Below are 14,002 nucleotides of genomic sequence, written 5' to 3'. Positions count from 1 at the left end.
GCGCCCGCCACCACACCTGGCTAATTTTTTGCATTTTTAGTAGAGACGGGGTTTCACCGTGTTAGCCAGGATGGTCTCGATCTCCTGACCTCGTGATCTGCCCGCCTCAGCCTCCCAGTGTGCTGGGATTACAGGCGTGAGCCACCATGCCCACCCTGTTTGTTAAGTATATTAAGTGCTAATACTTTTCTCCTCTGTTTATAACAAAAATCCTTCTAAAATGTATTGCATGTTATCATGGATCCTTACATGTAATGAACATAAAAAAACCTCTTCTAACTGGGTGTGAGTCTAAGCATCATTTAGTGCACTGTGTTTTGCTTTTTTTAAAATAAGGCTTTGAGATGACCTGAAATGGTTCTTTTGCCCAGAAAGCCATTGGTTCCAGGTTTGGTTGGCTGAAACTTCTCTCTAGAAACATATAAACTTCTCACAGCCACCCCTCCCAGCTCTGCTTCTCATGTGCGGCCTGCTGCTGCATGCTGAGAGAACCAAAGGTTGTTAGGTAAACCGAACATGCACATTGTTACAACCAAAGACTTTTGGTGCTCACTTTTTAATTGGTAGACTGTGGCCCTAAGCAGCTCTATACCTCTCCCTCAGGATTAGGTGCTTAGGTTTTGAAACAGATCATTTTCTTATAGTTCAAAAGTCTTTTCAACTTTGACCTACTCTCGGTTTTATGCTTTACTTGTGTTTAAAGGCAGACGATACTTAAAAACTGACTACCAGAGAAATGGGGCTTTCGGAGAAGTTAGTAGGATGAAAGAGGTGTTTTCTATTACCTGGGATTCTTCAACATGGACATTTACCATGAAGTAAAGTAATAGTTTACTGTTTTAAACTGGATGTTTGGTATCTGTATGTTAATGATTACGACTCTCTGTGCCTGTGACCAGTTTTCTCTGATCTGCAGTGAAGTTTGATTTTCCTTTGTACCATTTCTGAGAAGAGATCTCTGTGCCTTTTGAAGAAAAACTCTTAGGGTGAGAGGAGAAGGAGTAGGTAGGTGGGCAGATAAATGAGAGGATATCACAGGGAAATAACTTAGTAAGGTCTTTGCAACAGGGTGTCAAACTTCAGAATCTTATGAAAGGATTTGTTTTCCTTACAATTATTTTTAACCTAGAAATATTTTGCAGCCGAATTTGCCATGTACTGATAACGTAGCATTCGATATGGAAAGGCTCACCAGAACCCAAGCTGTAAACCGAAGATCAGCCCTTGGCGACCTTGCCGGCGACAACTCCCTCGGCCTTGAGCCACTTCGAACTTCGGGGATCTCGCCTCTTCCTCAGGATGGGGAGCTCACTCCGAGAACAGGAGAAATCAACATTGCAGTAACAAGTAAGTGGGGGCCTCCGCTCAGGCACGGGGCATGTGACTGCCTATATGGGCATTCGGGACCATCAGGAGAGTCAAGGCACTCGCCTCAGCCTGCAACACAGACTGTAACCAAGAAAGGGATGTGTGTTTCTGTTAAAACAGGTATTTGGAAGAATGAAACGTTATTTATGATAAGTAGCTGTTGTGTTTGTGTATAATTAATAGGAATAGCTGCATTTGATGAGTAGCTATTGAGGTCTGTCTTAGTCGCTGTATTATAAACCTTGTTTTGAAATCATTGCATTACAAACAGGCGTGTAAAGGGAGAGGTTGGAAGGTGACACAGGCCCCCAGCAGCATTGCTGGTGTGTCGTGTGCTGTGAGCGCTGGTGTTCTCCACCTCCGGGGCTACAGGCTACTTAGTGGGAAACTCATCTATAATTTAAACCTAAAAATTCACAGTTCTTGGAAGATAGCCTGTTGCGCACTTTATTTTAAATTTTTTATGGAAGTTTGGTCTCTTGGCACTTAACTCTTTGGTATAATTGTACATGAGGTAGGAGAAAAGCCAAAGGACAATCTGCCTGAAAAAAAATACCGTGAACAAGTTATGAACATCTTCACATTGCACTGTCGACAAGCAGGAAAGAAATGCCGAGTATTTTGATGGCAGTGCCTAAGGACGGTGTGAGTGAGCTGATAGCGTGTGTGTGGGCCTCACAGACATTCACCCCTCAACAAGCCAGCTTTTCTCTTCACTTCCATTCTTTACATGTTGTTTTCATCTAACAACCTGTCACCCATCTTCCTTGTTGCCGCTCTGCTGTCGCCTTTTCCAGTACCTGCTGCTGCTTGCCTAGAGCATCAGACCCTGAGACTCGTGGGACCCCACTCCACTCTGGGAGTCAGTGAAATGGATGACACTGTTACAGAATGTTTTCTCCTTTACATATTAAGACTTGTGTGGTCTGTTCAATCCAAGTATTCATGTTTTTAACCAACCAGACGTTGTTGTTAGAAAATGGTTCCCCAGGTTTTATTCTGTCATCTGTCTAACTCAGAGAGCCCTCATTCAGTTATGCAGCAGGGAAAACTATGCTTTGAGCGTAGTTTGGCTCATTTCGCACCATCTCTCAGTGATTCATTTTGATAGCATTTCATGGTTTTCTTTCTTCGGTGTTTAGGTTTTGTGGTCTACAGTTTTAAAACTTGATTGAGTAGTAATAAAGAACACAAAGGTTGTTGGTTTATTAGTGAGTTTTTCAAGTCCTTCATTGATCAAACATTTATTGAGCACCTACTACTTACTACATTAAATACTGATCCCATTATATTTTATATAGAAATGTCCTTTCAAAACCTTTTGCTTTGATGATAAAAAAGATTACTTCATGTACCAAATTAATCACCGTTAGCAGAATTTACACATGATGTTAGTAAATAAAATTCATGTGATTGAACTAAACCACGGCTACCTCTGCTTTCCCTCTGAAGCTCTATAGCACCATAGCAACCACAGTGCATCCAACTGCACCCACTGTGTGCAAGGCACTGTGCTAAGTAGGCACTGGGGGCAGAGGTAGCCAGGCCCGCTGCAGGGGGACACTGTGGAAATGCCACCAGCATATGGGGTGTTTTATGATGGTGTCTACTTCCTTTTGTTACTAGTTTTTAAAATTGAAATCACACACACAAAGACGTGCAAATATGGGATGGTATACTCAGAATTTGGAAACATAGATGTGACGAAGTTCTACAAGGTAGTCTACATATGTAAAAGTCTCCAAGAAGAAGAAAGAGGATACTGTCTTAAGTTCCTTGATGGTGATGGCATTCGGCTCTTGATTTTTTAAAATGCCATATACATTTTCCCTAACTTAAAACATTACAGGTTAAAATGGTGGGTTTTATATGTGGTCTTGAACGTTCATGCGATTAAATAAAAAGCTTCAATCTACTGATGAGGAAGTTTGTAGTTTGAGAGGCAGTGGCTGTACTGATGTCTAAACAGTAGGGGTTTACTAAGCATTTTCATAACATAAGCTAAGCTGGGCAGAGAAATGCTCATAGAGCACACTCCGGACCCAGAAGTCCTCCAGAGCAGTGCTTCGTGACCTTCCGAAAGTCACCACCTTTAAAATCTAACAAAAGTATGTTTTTCTAGAAAAAGGCCTATGCACACACAGTTTTGCATGCGGGGTTAGGATTTGTGGAAGCCAGATTGAGAGACACACATGTTGTATACAGCTTGTGCATAAAATATTTGGCAGTCCACGTGTAAATAGTTCTCTCTTCCTTCTTGCAGATATATAGGTAATTTTATTGTATAACATTTTGTTAAAAAAGCCCTAGTCAGTGTATACTCTAAGAAATATTTTAGAGTTAAGACTTTTTAACAAGTCAGATCGGTTCTTAGGTTGTTTTTGAGGTTCTCAATAAATACTGTTTTTAAAATGTTACCTTGACAACAGCGGCTCTGAAAAGGTAAGGGAAAATATCTAGATGGAGAGAGAGAGACAGGCTAGATGAAAATCCTTAGAGTTGTAAGCACCAAAGGTTTCCAGCTCTTTGGCAGCCAAGTACCCGGTCAGTCCCCCGCCCTTCCTACTTCTGCGTGTCACAGCCTGGACAGCCAGTGCTGCTCCTCGGCAGTGGGGTCGGGAAGAGTAGTTTCTGGTTTCTTGCGACACCAGTGAGATGTCCTTTTTACGTAAATATCCCAAGTAAGCCCATGCGTAAGAGAGAAGAATGTAGCCATGGATGCCATGGGAGGCCGGCTTGCAGACTGCTGGGAGCACCCACAGGACCTGGAGAACCGCTGCTCCATGCTCCTCAGCCTTTGACTAAGAATGAAAGCCATGCAGAAATGACAGAATGAAGAAGGAAAGAAGGCTATAAATATGCTTAGTCTGCTTTACTGCCATTTACATTAACAATGAAAAAAGTCTATGTCCATGTGCAATTTTATATACATATTTTCACCACACACTTTTTGGTGGCTACACTGCTCACAGACCTCAGGACCTAAATGGAAGAAATGGTTGGGCCATGCTTTCCTTTCTCCCTTGCAGCTTTCACCAGTACTCCACTAACCTTCTCCAGTTAGTAGCTCTCTGGCAAACCTCCTGCTTCACTTCCTTGGGCCAATCTTGGCTTACACCTCCGTTGACGTCTGCTTCGTTGCATTTGAGGGAAATGTTGGCATCGATTTGACTTAAACCTTCTCCCCAGAGTGATTTCCTCCCTTTCCTTTGTCAACAGAAGAATGGTTTATTATTGCCAGTTTTGGCCTCCTCAGTGCCCTCACACTCTGCTACATGATCATCAGAGCCACAGCTAGCTTGAATGCTAATGAGTAAGTAACAAATTGTTTTTTGGATTGCATGTGCCAGATGATCCCAGGAAAACACATGGAGCAATTTTCACAAAGGTGGTGAGAATTGGCTTTCCACCAGTTTCATACTGATCCTGGTGGGATCATATCTAGCAAAATACTTTATTTCATGAACATATATTTTTAGTCAGTAACACAGATTGGGAATTCACCTTATTCAACAAGAACAGCTCATTTGAGAAAAGATCCAGAGGTTTTCATTAGCCACAGGCTTAGAATGAATTAGCAGTGTAATGCAAATGGCAAAGGAACAGTATAGAGTGTAAAAGGCTGCCAGTGTCCTCATCGCTGACGGGAAGAGCCCCACTTTGTGTTCATCACACTTACCTGGAGCCTTGCATGTCTAGCTTCTGGGGAAGCCCCGGCACCCATGCCTGTAGTCAGGACCAGTGTCTCGGGTACTTGGCCTGCAGGAAAGAAGCAATTTAAAAGACCCGCTGTTTCCAGATATCAGGACAGCTGTGAGGAGGAAGAGAAAATAAGTCTTAAGCGCTATCTCCACGGACAAAATGACGACCAAAGAGCAGGCTCCATGACTGCAGGCTTCACCTCAGTAAAAGGAAGGACATCTGTCAGTGAGGTTGCTTAGTGGCAGGGTGGTTTGCTGTAGGGCATGCCCAGGACTGGGAATGCAGGCTTGTCAGGGGTGCTATAGTGAGGTGTTTTCAGAGGACGGAAGATTGGGCTAGATGACTGTTATGGTCCATTTTGATGCAGTGCTGTTCCAAGAGTAGTTTTCCGTAGGGATAAGATATAGAAAGGGTTTTTTATTTTTGCTTTGTTTCGTTTTGTTCTAAATTTCGGACATTTACTGAGGATATCGTTCAGTCCTTTCTTTTACCAATATTCATGAAAACTAATTAGAGATGAAAGCAACCCTGGGGCACTGCCCACATTTGAACCTCAGTTGGTGTGGGTGGAATTCACACCATCGCCCTACTCAATTATGTCCTGATACTTTAATTGATGAGTAATAACCAAACTACTTCATGCAGTTGATTTAATTGCCCATTGTCTGGCTATAGAAACAATGGGCAAGTGGCTTCCACTTGGCAGTGACATGTGTTCCTAGATCTAAACCTAATCTGTGGGCTAGATACCTGCAGGAAGTGCCCGCTGGCATCCGTGAGCCCGTACGTGTTGGGGCTCACAGACGTCAGGGTCGGGTGGCACTCCCCAGCCTTCAGAGGAGCACTGCACTGATCCAGCAGGTGAACCACTGGCTGCTGCTGTTGGCCACCCATGCAGTTTCCTTCAGCACGGCGCACCTAATTCCTTGACTCTAGGGTCACACACACCTGGATTTGGCTCTCAGCTCCTCCATTTTTCGGTTGTAAGACCTGGGCAGTTTTATTTATTTGAAGCTCCTTGTAGTCATTCATAAACAGATAACGCTGGGACCATGTGGCAGGGTTGTTATGAGAATCAGCATATAAAATGCTTAGCACAGTGCCTGGTACATAAGAAGTGCTCAATAAATGTTAGCCAAGCCAATGCCACCGCAGTGCTATTGAAGTTCTGTTAGGAAGATGGCCATCTGCCTTTATTGTCTGAGAATTGAATTTAATTTCTTCCATGAAATAGGATACAGAACCATAGTAACTCTGTGAGTAGCTGTGATTCAAACCTTATTTTGGAGGGAAACACTTATTTCACCCACAACCACCTCTTTTGCTTACTCCCATGCTAACCCATCAGGCAAGATAGTAATATAAGCCTACTTCTCAAAAAGTTCACAAATGAGTGATAACCAATACAAGCAAATAATTACACTAGGCACTTTTCGAGAATTATTGGGTAGTTTAATAGTCACTTGACTGTCACTCAGAATCCGTCTGATGTTCAGTTCATTTATCAGATTAAAATGAGAGTTGCTCAGTAGACATGTTACCTATTAGAAATCATAGTATCTGGGCCATAATATTTTAGTTCTGTGCCTAAATGCCTGCATGACTCAGAATCTAAGTCATGGATCTTACATCCATGCCTTAGTCCAACCCTTCTCCCATTAGCGGTTGTAGAGGGTTGATTTCACAGTTGTTCATTTGGTTATTATTTCTGTGCCTTCAGTCAAAACCACTGAAGGACAATATTCACGATCCCATTTAGAGAGAAAAATGGAGAGAGTGTGTATGTGTGTGCGTGTTGTGTATGCACACATGTGGATACAAGCAAGGATGGTCACCAGAATATGAATGGTGATTATCTTACGTTAGAATCTGGGGCAATGTCTTCTTCAATGTGTGCTTTTGTGTGTTGTGTGTGTGTTTTTTTTTTTAACAGTAAACATGAATTAATCTTTTTAAAGGCAGTTTTTATTGTGGCAGATGATAGGAAAGATAATAGTACTTTTACCCAATGTCTTTTTCTCAAAAATGTCAATGACAAATTCCTAGTGATTTTATTCCAGAAAAAAGTTTATTTTAGCAAATAAATTTGTAATTATTATTTATTAATGAATTTTTCAACATCTATTTGATTTCTGTTTTTGCCTTTATCTACCAAGAAACTTACAACCAAAATAAGATTTTTTTTTTCACCTTAATTGCCCTGGCTGAATTTTCTGGGTAACCTCATCCATTTGTAAAATAGTCATATATAAACAGATTTCATCTCTTGGCATTTTAACGACTGTCTGAAAATTGATACTGAACTTCACCTCTATGCATATACCTACTAGAATAGTTTACTTCTTTGGCAGTGTTACTAGTCACTGTTCTTGTGCATTACTATTCAAGCAAGTCCCTGACCCTGTCTACTCACTGTTGAAACCCTGTAGGCACGATGTAAGGGCAGTGTGTGGGACCCAGGTGGTCCAGGGACCCCTGCCATGGGTGGGTTGCTGACCACACAAGGAAGATCCCCACAAGGGATGCAAGCCCCCATCCCTCCCTCACCATGCTTGGTGCATTTACCAAGGGCTTGGTGCTGTTGGCTTCAATCAGAAGTCCATCAAAAAGCCCTTGGGTTTGGAGTCACTGCCCTTCTATTATGATTAAATACTATTTATTTAAGTACTGTAACTAATTATACATTAAATTTTTTTAGCACTGCAAACAGATCTGGTAAATTTTGAAACTTTGCAAATATAAACAGGATGATAGTCAAAGAAGCAAATAAATGTAAGGTAAATATATTTATGTATTGGCTTCTCATACCTCTGTTTCTTAGTACCTAGGTAAGCAAGGTTATCGAATTTCAATTCCCAAAAGGGGTCTTTTGCTCTACTTGGTTATTCATATAAACCTTGTGAAATGTCAACATTTACTAACTGATATTTGTGTCACTCTAGTTTTCCCTCAAAATAAAAATAAATATTTTTATTATTTGTATTTGAGGAACATATACAAATATATAGCAGAGATTTTAAGTTTAATGGGAGGTGTGACTAGGTATCCCCTAGAGCCTTTTTCCAGTTGCTAGATTCTGATTCATAGAAACCATGTTCTAAGATTTGCAGAGAAGGGTAGCTCATTATTCAAGATTCAAAAAAGTCTTGGCATGAGGAAATGAATCTGAAGTGGTAAAGGTGATGAAATAACTAGAGCAGATGTTCCAGTGGCATAACCTGAGATCAGGAAGCCCTGGCTTCTTGTAGCAGGTCCACCGGGAAACTGCTGGTGAGCTTCCTCCTCTTAGTGTAGTATCAGAAATTTATATATATAAACTCCTTTATATAAAAAGAGTTGATGTTTCTATTTTACTCTCAGTATTTCTGAATTATTTTGCTCAGTACTCTTTTTTTTTTTTTCTTTGAGACGGAGTCTTGCTCTGTTATCCAGGCTAGAGTGCAGTGGTGCCATCTCGGCCCACCACAACCTCCACCTCCCAAGTTCAAGCAATTATCTGCCTCAGCCTTCTGAGTAGCTGGGATCATAGGCACCCACCACCACGCCTGGCTAATTTTTTTGTATTTTCAGTTGAGATGGGGTTTCACTATCTTGGCCAGGCTGGTCTTGAACTCCTGACCTGGTGATCTGCCTACCTTGGCCTCCCAAAGTGCTGGGATTACAGGCATGAGTGCTCAGTACTCTTTTTAAGAGGAATATTGAGAAACTAGCCCAACATAAAAGGGTCTGCAAATTTAATTATTTGATGTCTCGGGGATACTTGTTTTGGAAGACAGGGGACCGGGTGAGATGAGAGGTGTTTCCAGGTGTTTGAAAGTCTCTTAAAGATGAGAATAACTACTGTTTATTGAATGCCTTCCAAGATCTTAGTCCTACACTGGTCTCTTTTACCCATATTGCCTGGTTTAATATTCAAAAGAGTCTCATGGTGACTAACCAGTGCATACAGAGACACGCTTACTCTGTATTTCTGGAGCTCTGGAGATATCTACAGGGAGGTAGATTTCCACTTGACATACGAAAGAGCTTTGTGACCTGGCACGGTAACTCACGACTGTAATCCCAGCACTTTGGGAGGCCGAGGCGGACAGATCACCTGAGGCCAGGAGTTCGAGACAAGCCTAGCCAACATGGTGAAACCCCATCTCTACTAAAAATATGAAAATTAGCCGGGTATGGTGGCAGGTGCCTGTAATCCCAGCTAAGGCTGAGGCAGGAGAATCACTTGAACCTGGGAGGCAAAGGTTGCAGTGAGCCGAGATCGCCCCGTTGCACTCCAGCCTGAGTGACCAGAGTGAAACTCTCTCTCAAAAAAAAAAGAAAAGAAAAAGAGAGAAAGAGAGAGAGAAAAAGAGAGAAAGAAAGAAAGAAAGAAAGGAAGGAAGGGAGGGAGGGAGGGAAGGAAGGAAGGAAGGAAGGAAGGAAGGAAGGAAGAAAGAAAGAAAAGAAAAGAAAAGAAAAGAAAGAAAACAAGAAAACTTTGTATTAGTTAAAATTGTCCATCCAAAACACGGGACACTTTGAAAGCTAGCGAGCCTGCACCAGGACCTAAATCTTCAGACAGAAGCTACAGGATAGAGCTGTTCACAGGCCGACCTCACGTCAGGTAGAAGGCTCTAAGACTCATCCTGTGCTGAGGGTCCCTCTTGAATTGTCCTAGGAGTGATCAGAGGCCGAGGAGAGGTGTTGGGTTCTCTTTCAGTTACCTGTTTTAGAACTTTAAATATCAAAAGCAGCGTTTTTCAGACTTTTTAAAAACCATCTCCTACTGTAAGAGATACATTTTGCATTGTGACCTAGTACTCCCATATGTAACTGAAACAAATTTCACAGACACTTCCCTGACTGCGTGCAGTATTCTCTGATGTAGTCAACCCTCTGCCTTGTTGTTAATATTAGTTGTTAACTCCTAAATTGATTTTAAAAACCATTAATAGGTTGTATGCTTTAGTTTGAGAAACACTTGTCTAAAGAATTTTGAAATTTTAGTTCTCAGCCTGATAACCTTTTGCTCACACAACCTGTCTTGTAACAATTCCTGAAAAGATTTAAAATTAACCTCTGTTTGAGGTGTATTGCTGGATAGTGGATCCTCTTCTTTCTCTTAGTATTTATTCTCCTTGTAGCCAATCTGAGTGTGAGATACATATACACAAAAGAATAAATCAGGGCTTTGAGGGAGTGAGTGACTCTGGAGGGATGCCATAGGAAGAAGGCCCCTGGAATTCAAACCCAGCACCTCTGGTTCCAGCCTTTTCCTTTAAACTGCTTGCATTTGACTACTTCGGAGAGGAGGATAGTGTCAAATAATGTGGTTGAAGAAGACAAATTTCGTTTCCTAAAAATACAGTGGCAACATGAGTATTAAAGGCAGTGGGAACTTGCATTGGACTTCTCTGCTCTCTTTGGCAGTGGTTATTATTTTGCTTTATTTTATTTATTTACTTGAGACAGAGTCTCACTCTGTCACCCAGGCTGGAGTGCAATGGTGCAATCTCGACTCACTGCAACCTCTGCCTCCCAGGTTCAAGCGATTCTCCTGTCTCAGCTTCCCAAGTAGCTGGGACTACAGGCACCCGCCACCGTCCCTGGCTAATTTTTGTATTTTTAGTGGAGATGGGGTTTTGCCATGTTGGTCAGACTGGTCTCAAACTCCTGACCTCAGGTGATCCACCTGCCTCAGCCTCCCAAAGTGCTGGGATTACAGGCGTGAGCCACTGTGCCCAGCCTATAATTTCTTTAAGAGGCAACAAGATAAAGTAGATTTAAAAACTCGATTACCCCTTGGAAGTCTTTAATATTCAGTTTTTCTGAGGAACTACTAGAAAATGTGTTACCTTAAATAGGAACTACAAGAAATAATAAAGTACAGAGCTTTATGTGAAGTTGTGAATATCCTTTATACCAGAGGTTTTTCAAAAAAGTTGACAACGCCCCCTCATTCATTGAGATGCCATTTCCCAAGTAGGCTCCTGGGCTTGTGCCAAGCACTGGGCTCGCGGTGCTGAAACTTAACAGAGACCTGGCCTGGCCGCACTGGAGCTCAGGACTATGCCCTCATGTGCGTACTGATGTGGCTGGAGAGTAAGGGAGTATGCAAAGGCACTTCTGGGTCATGCCTGCAGAGCTGCTGCTTTACCTTTGGGGAAGCTGAAAAGGCTGCATGGAGGAGTGACTTAGGAACCAGCCTGGGCATAATTAGGGCACACAGTGAGGACCTCACAGACCAGGATCAGGGAGTTGTGTGGTTTGGTGTGTCTACCGTAGGTGGTGGTGGCAGTAGGCAGGAGACAGAATTTGGACTTTATTCTTGTAAAGAGCTGGTAATGGGCTCTAAGGCTTTTCAGCAGAGAGATATTCCTAGTGGCTGCGAAGCTGCTTGCTGTGGTAGAGCATGGAGGCAGGAAGATAGATTAGGTAAAAACAGGGAGTTGAAGGAGGAAGTCAGGGTGGCGGGCAGGAGCTGAAATCAAGAGTTGCTGGAGAGTTGTATAATAACCAAAGCTTGTGTGGTTTGAAGCAGAGATCTGGAGCCCAGCTGAAAGAAAGAGATCAATGCTAACAGCTCGATTTGGGGACCCTGGAAATGAGCAGGAATCCAAGGCATCAGAAAGCCAGGGCAGTGCCACAACACAGGGCTGCAGAGAGGGCAGCAGGAGCTGGGTCAGCGCGGGGGCTCGTCAAAAGGTCATAGGCTCTTTTTCCACCTGATACAAGGACAGAAACACACATACACAAGGTCTGGAGGATTCCTGTGAGACAGCCATACATCCCTGTCACTTCAGAATAAGTAAGGACATTCTTGTTTGAGGGGTAAGAGGAGCATTTTTTAAAAGCCAACAGCTACAGATTTCAGCACCCTCAGCATTCAGAACATGTATGTAAACCAGGATAAGCTGTAAATTGTGTGATAATCATCCCTGTGTATTTAAACAACACGCCATGGGCCTGACCTTTTCCTTCATTCTTTTGGGCATATTAAAGCACCTCTAAGGTGGATGAGTCAGTCACCTGCAGATCTGAAACTGCTGATTTTGGGAAAACACTTAATGGCTTCCTGGCCTTACCAGAGGGGTTGGGAAATGGCTAGGGACAGCGCAGGCCACCCTTCAGTTAGGGTCACTTCTCTGTTACTTTAAACATTTGACTACTCTTTAACTAATTTATGACTTCTTTTTTCCTTTTATTCCATAGGGTAGAATGGTTTTGAAGAAGAAAAAAAAACTGCTTTCTGACTGATTGCCTTGAAGGAAAAAAGAACCTATTTTTGTGCATCATTTACCAATCATGCCACACAAGCATTTATTTTTAGTACATTTTATTTTTTCATAAAATTGCTAATGCCAAAGCTTTGTATTAAAAGAAATAAATAATAAAATAAAAAGACTGCGCTGTTGAGTATTATTAACCAGACCTGTGTTTCGAGGGCTGATTTGGAGACCGCAGACCCGGATTGCATTTGTGTTTCAGAGACAGAATGTGCTCCTGGCTCCCGTGAGAGGAACAGGGATTGACACTTACTATTGGTGTCTTCACATGGGCTCCTACCCACATAGGGCGCAAGAGTGGGGACATGCTGCTGCTGATGCCTCTTAGGGTGGTCAGTTGATTTACTCATTCTTCAAGGTGGACATTCGTTTTCTGATAATTTCTTCTTTGTGGTTAATCAGCCTTCCCCAGAGCTTCAGCACCCCCAGCAGCAGGGACTTGGAACATTTCTCCCCACTGTGCTTCTGCACCCAACAGAGTGCTTTGCACATAGTAAGTGCTCAATAAATATTTATGGAATGAAGGAATAAGTGTAAAAAAGATTTTCCAAGCCACACCTAATTAGTAATAAATTATATCTGTCTGAGATTTTTTTTTTTTTTTTACCTACTTTGTGTTCTTTTAAAAACAGCAAATTCAAAAAAGTAGGGTGAGAGCAATTTTACATGTGCCAATGAAGTATTTTTGCTTTGCTGATGAGGAGAATTTCAAAATATTTTGTTACATTGAATTATATTCTTGAAGGATTTTCAGTATTTGTAAATGTTTGCAGCAGTGAATTTTTAATCTTCTACCTCAGCCTACCTGAGGAGTGAGAACATATATTCCTATTGAAAACAGGGGTTCACCTCAGTAGCCATGCTCAAATCAGTAGGGGGCTGAAAGGATTTTGGTAATTGAAATATAATTCACATACCATAAAATTACCCTTGTAGAGTGTATATTTCAGTAGTTTTTAGTATAGTCACAAAGTTGTGCTACCATCACCACTATCAAATTCAAGAACATTTTCATCACGCCATAAAGAAACCTCATACTCATTAACAGTAACTACTCACCCCTGCCAGCCCTGGAAACCTGGAAATCTACTCATTGTTGTGGATTTTCCTGTTCTGGGCATTTCATGTGAATAGAACCATATAGTATGTGGCCTTTTGTGTCTGGCTTCTTTGACTTAGCATAATGTGTTCACAGTTCATACATGTTACAGCATGTGTCAGTACTTCTTTGTGTGACTAACACTCCATAGTATGGATGTACCACATTTTGTTCTGCTGGTGGACGCTTGACTTGTTTCCACTGTTTGGCTGTTATGAATAATGTTGCTATAAACATTCATGAACAAATTTTGGCATGAATATATATTTTCAGTTCTCTGGATATGTCCCTAGGAGTGCAATTGCTGGATTATGTTATAACTGTATGTTTAACTTCTTGAGAAATTGCCAAAATACTCTTCAAAGCAGCTGCACCATTTTGCATTCTCACCAAGAACGTATGAGGGTTGCAATTTCTTCACAACCTCCCTAACACCAGTGACTGCCTGTCTTTTTTCTTATAGATGTCATAGTGGGTGTGAAGGAGCTGTCTCATGTTTTTAACGTGCATTACCCTAGTGACTAAAGATTCAACATCTTTTCGTGTGCTTTTGGTCATTTTCTCT

At 41.9% G+C, this 14,002-nt stretch overlaps 1 protein-coding gene across 3 annotated transcripts in view; it reads left to right on the top strand.

The window, feature by feature from the left end:
* The window catches only part of RNF130 (ring finger protein 130), a 111,878-nt gene extending 99,397 nt beyond the window's left edge, over positions 1 to 12,481 (top strand). Inside the window, exons 7-9 of one of the 3 annotated variants that reach the window (XM_033178572.1) lie at positions 1,143 to 1,347; positions 4,588 to 4,681; positions 12,265 to 12,455. In XM_033178572.1, the coding sequence (XP_033034463.1) occupies positions 1,143 to 1,347; positions 4,588 to 4,681; positions 12,265 to 12,280 (315 nt within the window). In that variant the 3' untranslated portion in view covers positions 12,281 to 12,455. Of the gene's footprint in view, positions 1 to 1,142; positions 1,348 to 4,587; positions 4,682 to 7,768; positions 7,890 to 12,264 lie in introns of those variants that run through there. The other 2 variants (XM_033178571.1, XM_033178574.1) reach the window with 2 other exon arrangements.
* The last annotated feature ends 1,521 nt before the right edge of the window (positions 12,482 to 14,002 follow it).

Source organism: Trachypithecus francoisi, unplaced genomic scaffold (genome assembly GCF_009764315.1).
Source record: "Trachypithecus francoisi isolate TF-2019V2 unplaced genomic scaffold, Tfra_2.0 Lachesis_group2, whole genome shotgun sequence".
Lineage (NCBI taxonomy): Eukaryota > Metazoa > Chordata > Mammalia > Primates > Cercopithecidae > Trachypithecus > Trachypithecus francoisi.
This window is presented reverse-complemented; position numbering and strand designations above follow the sequence as displayed.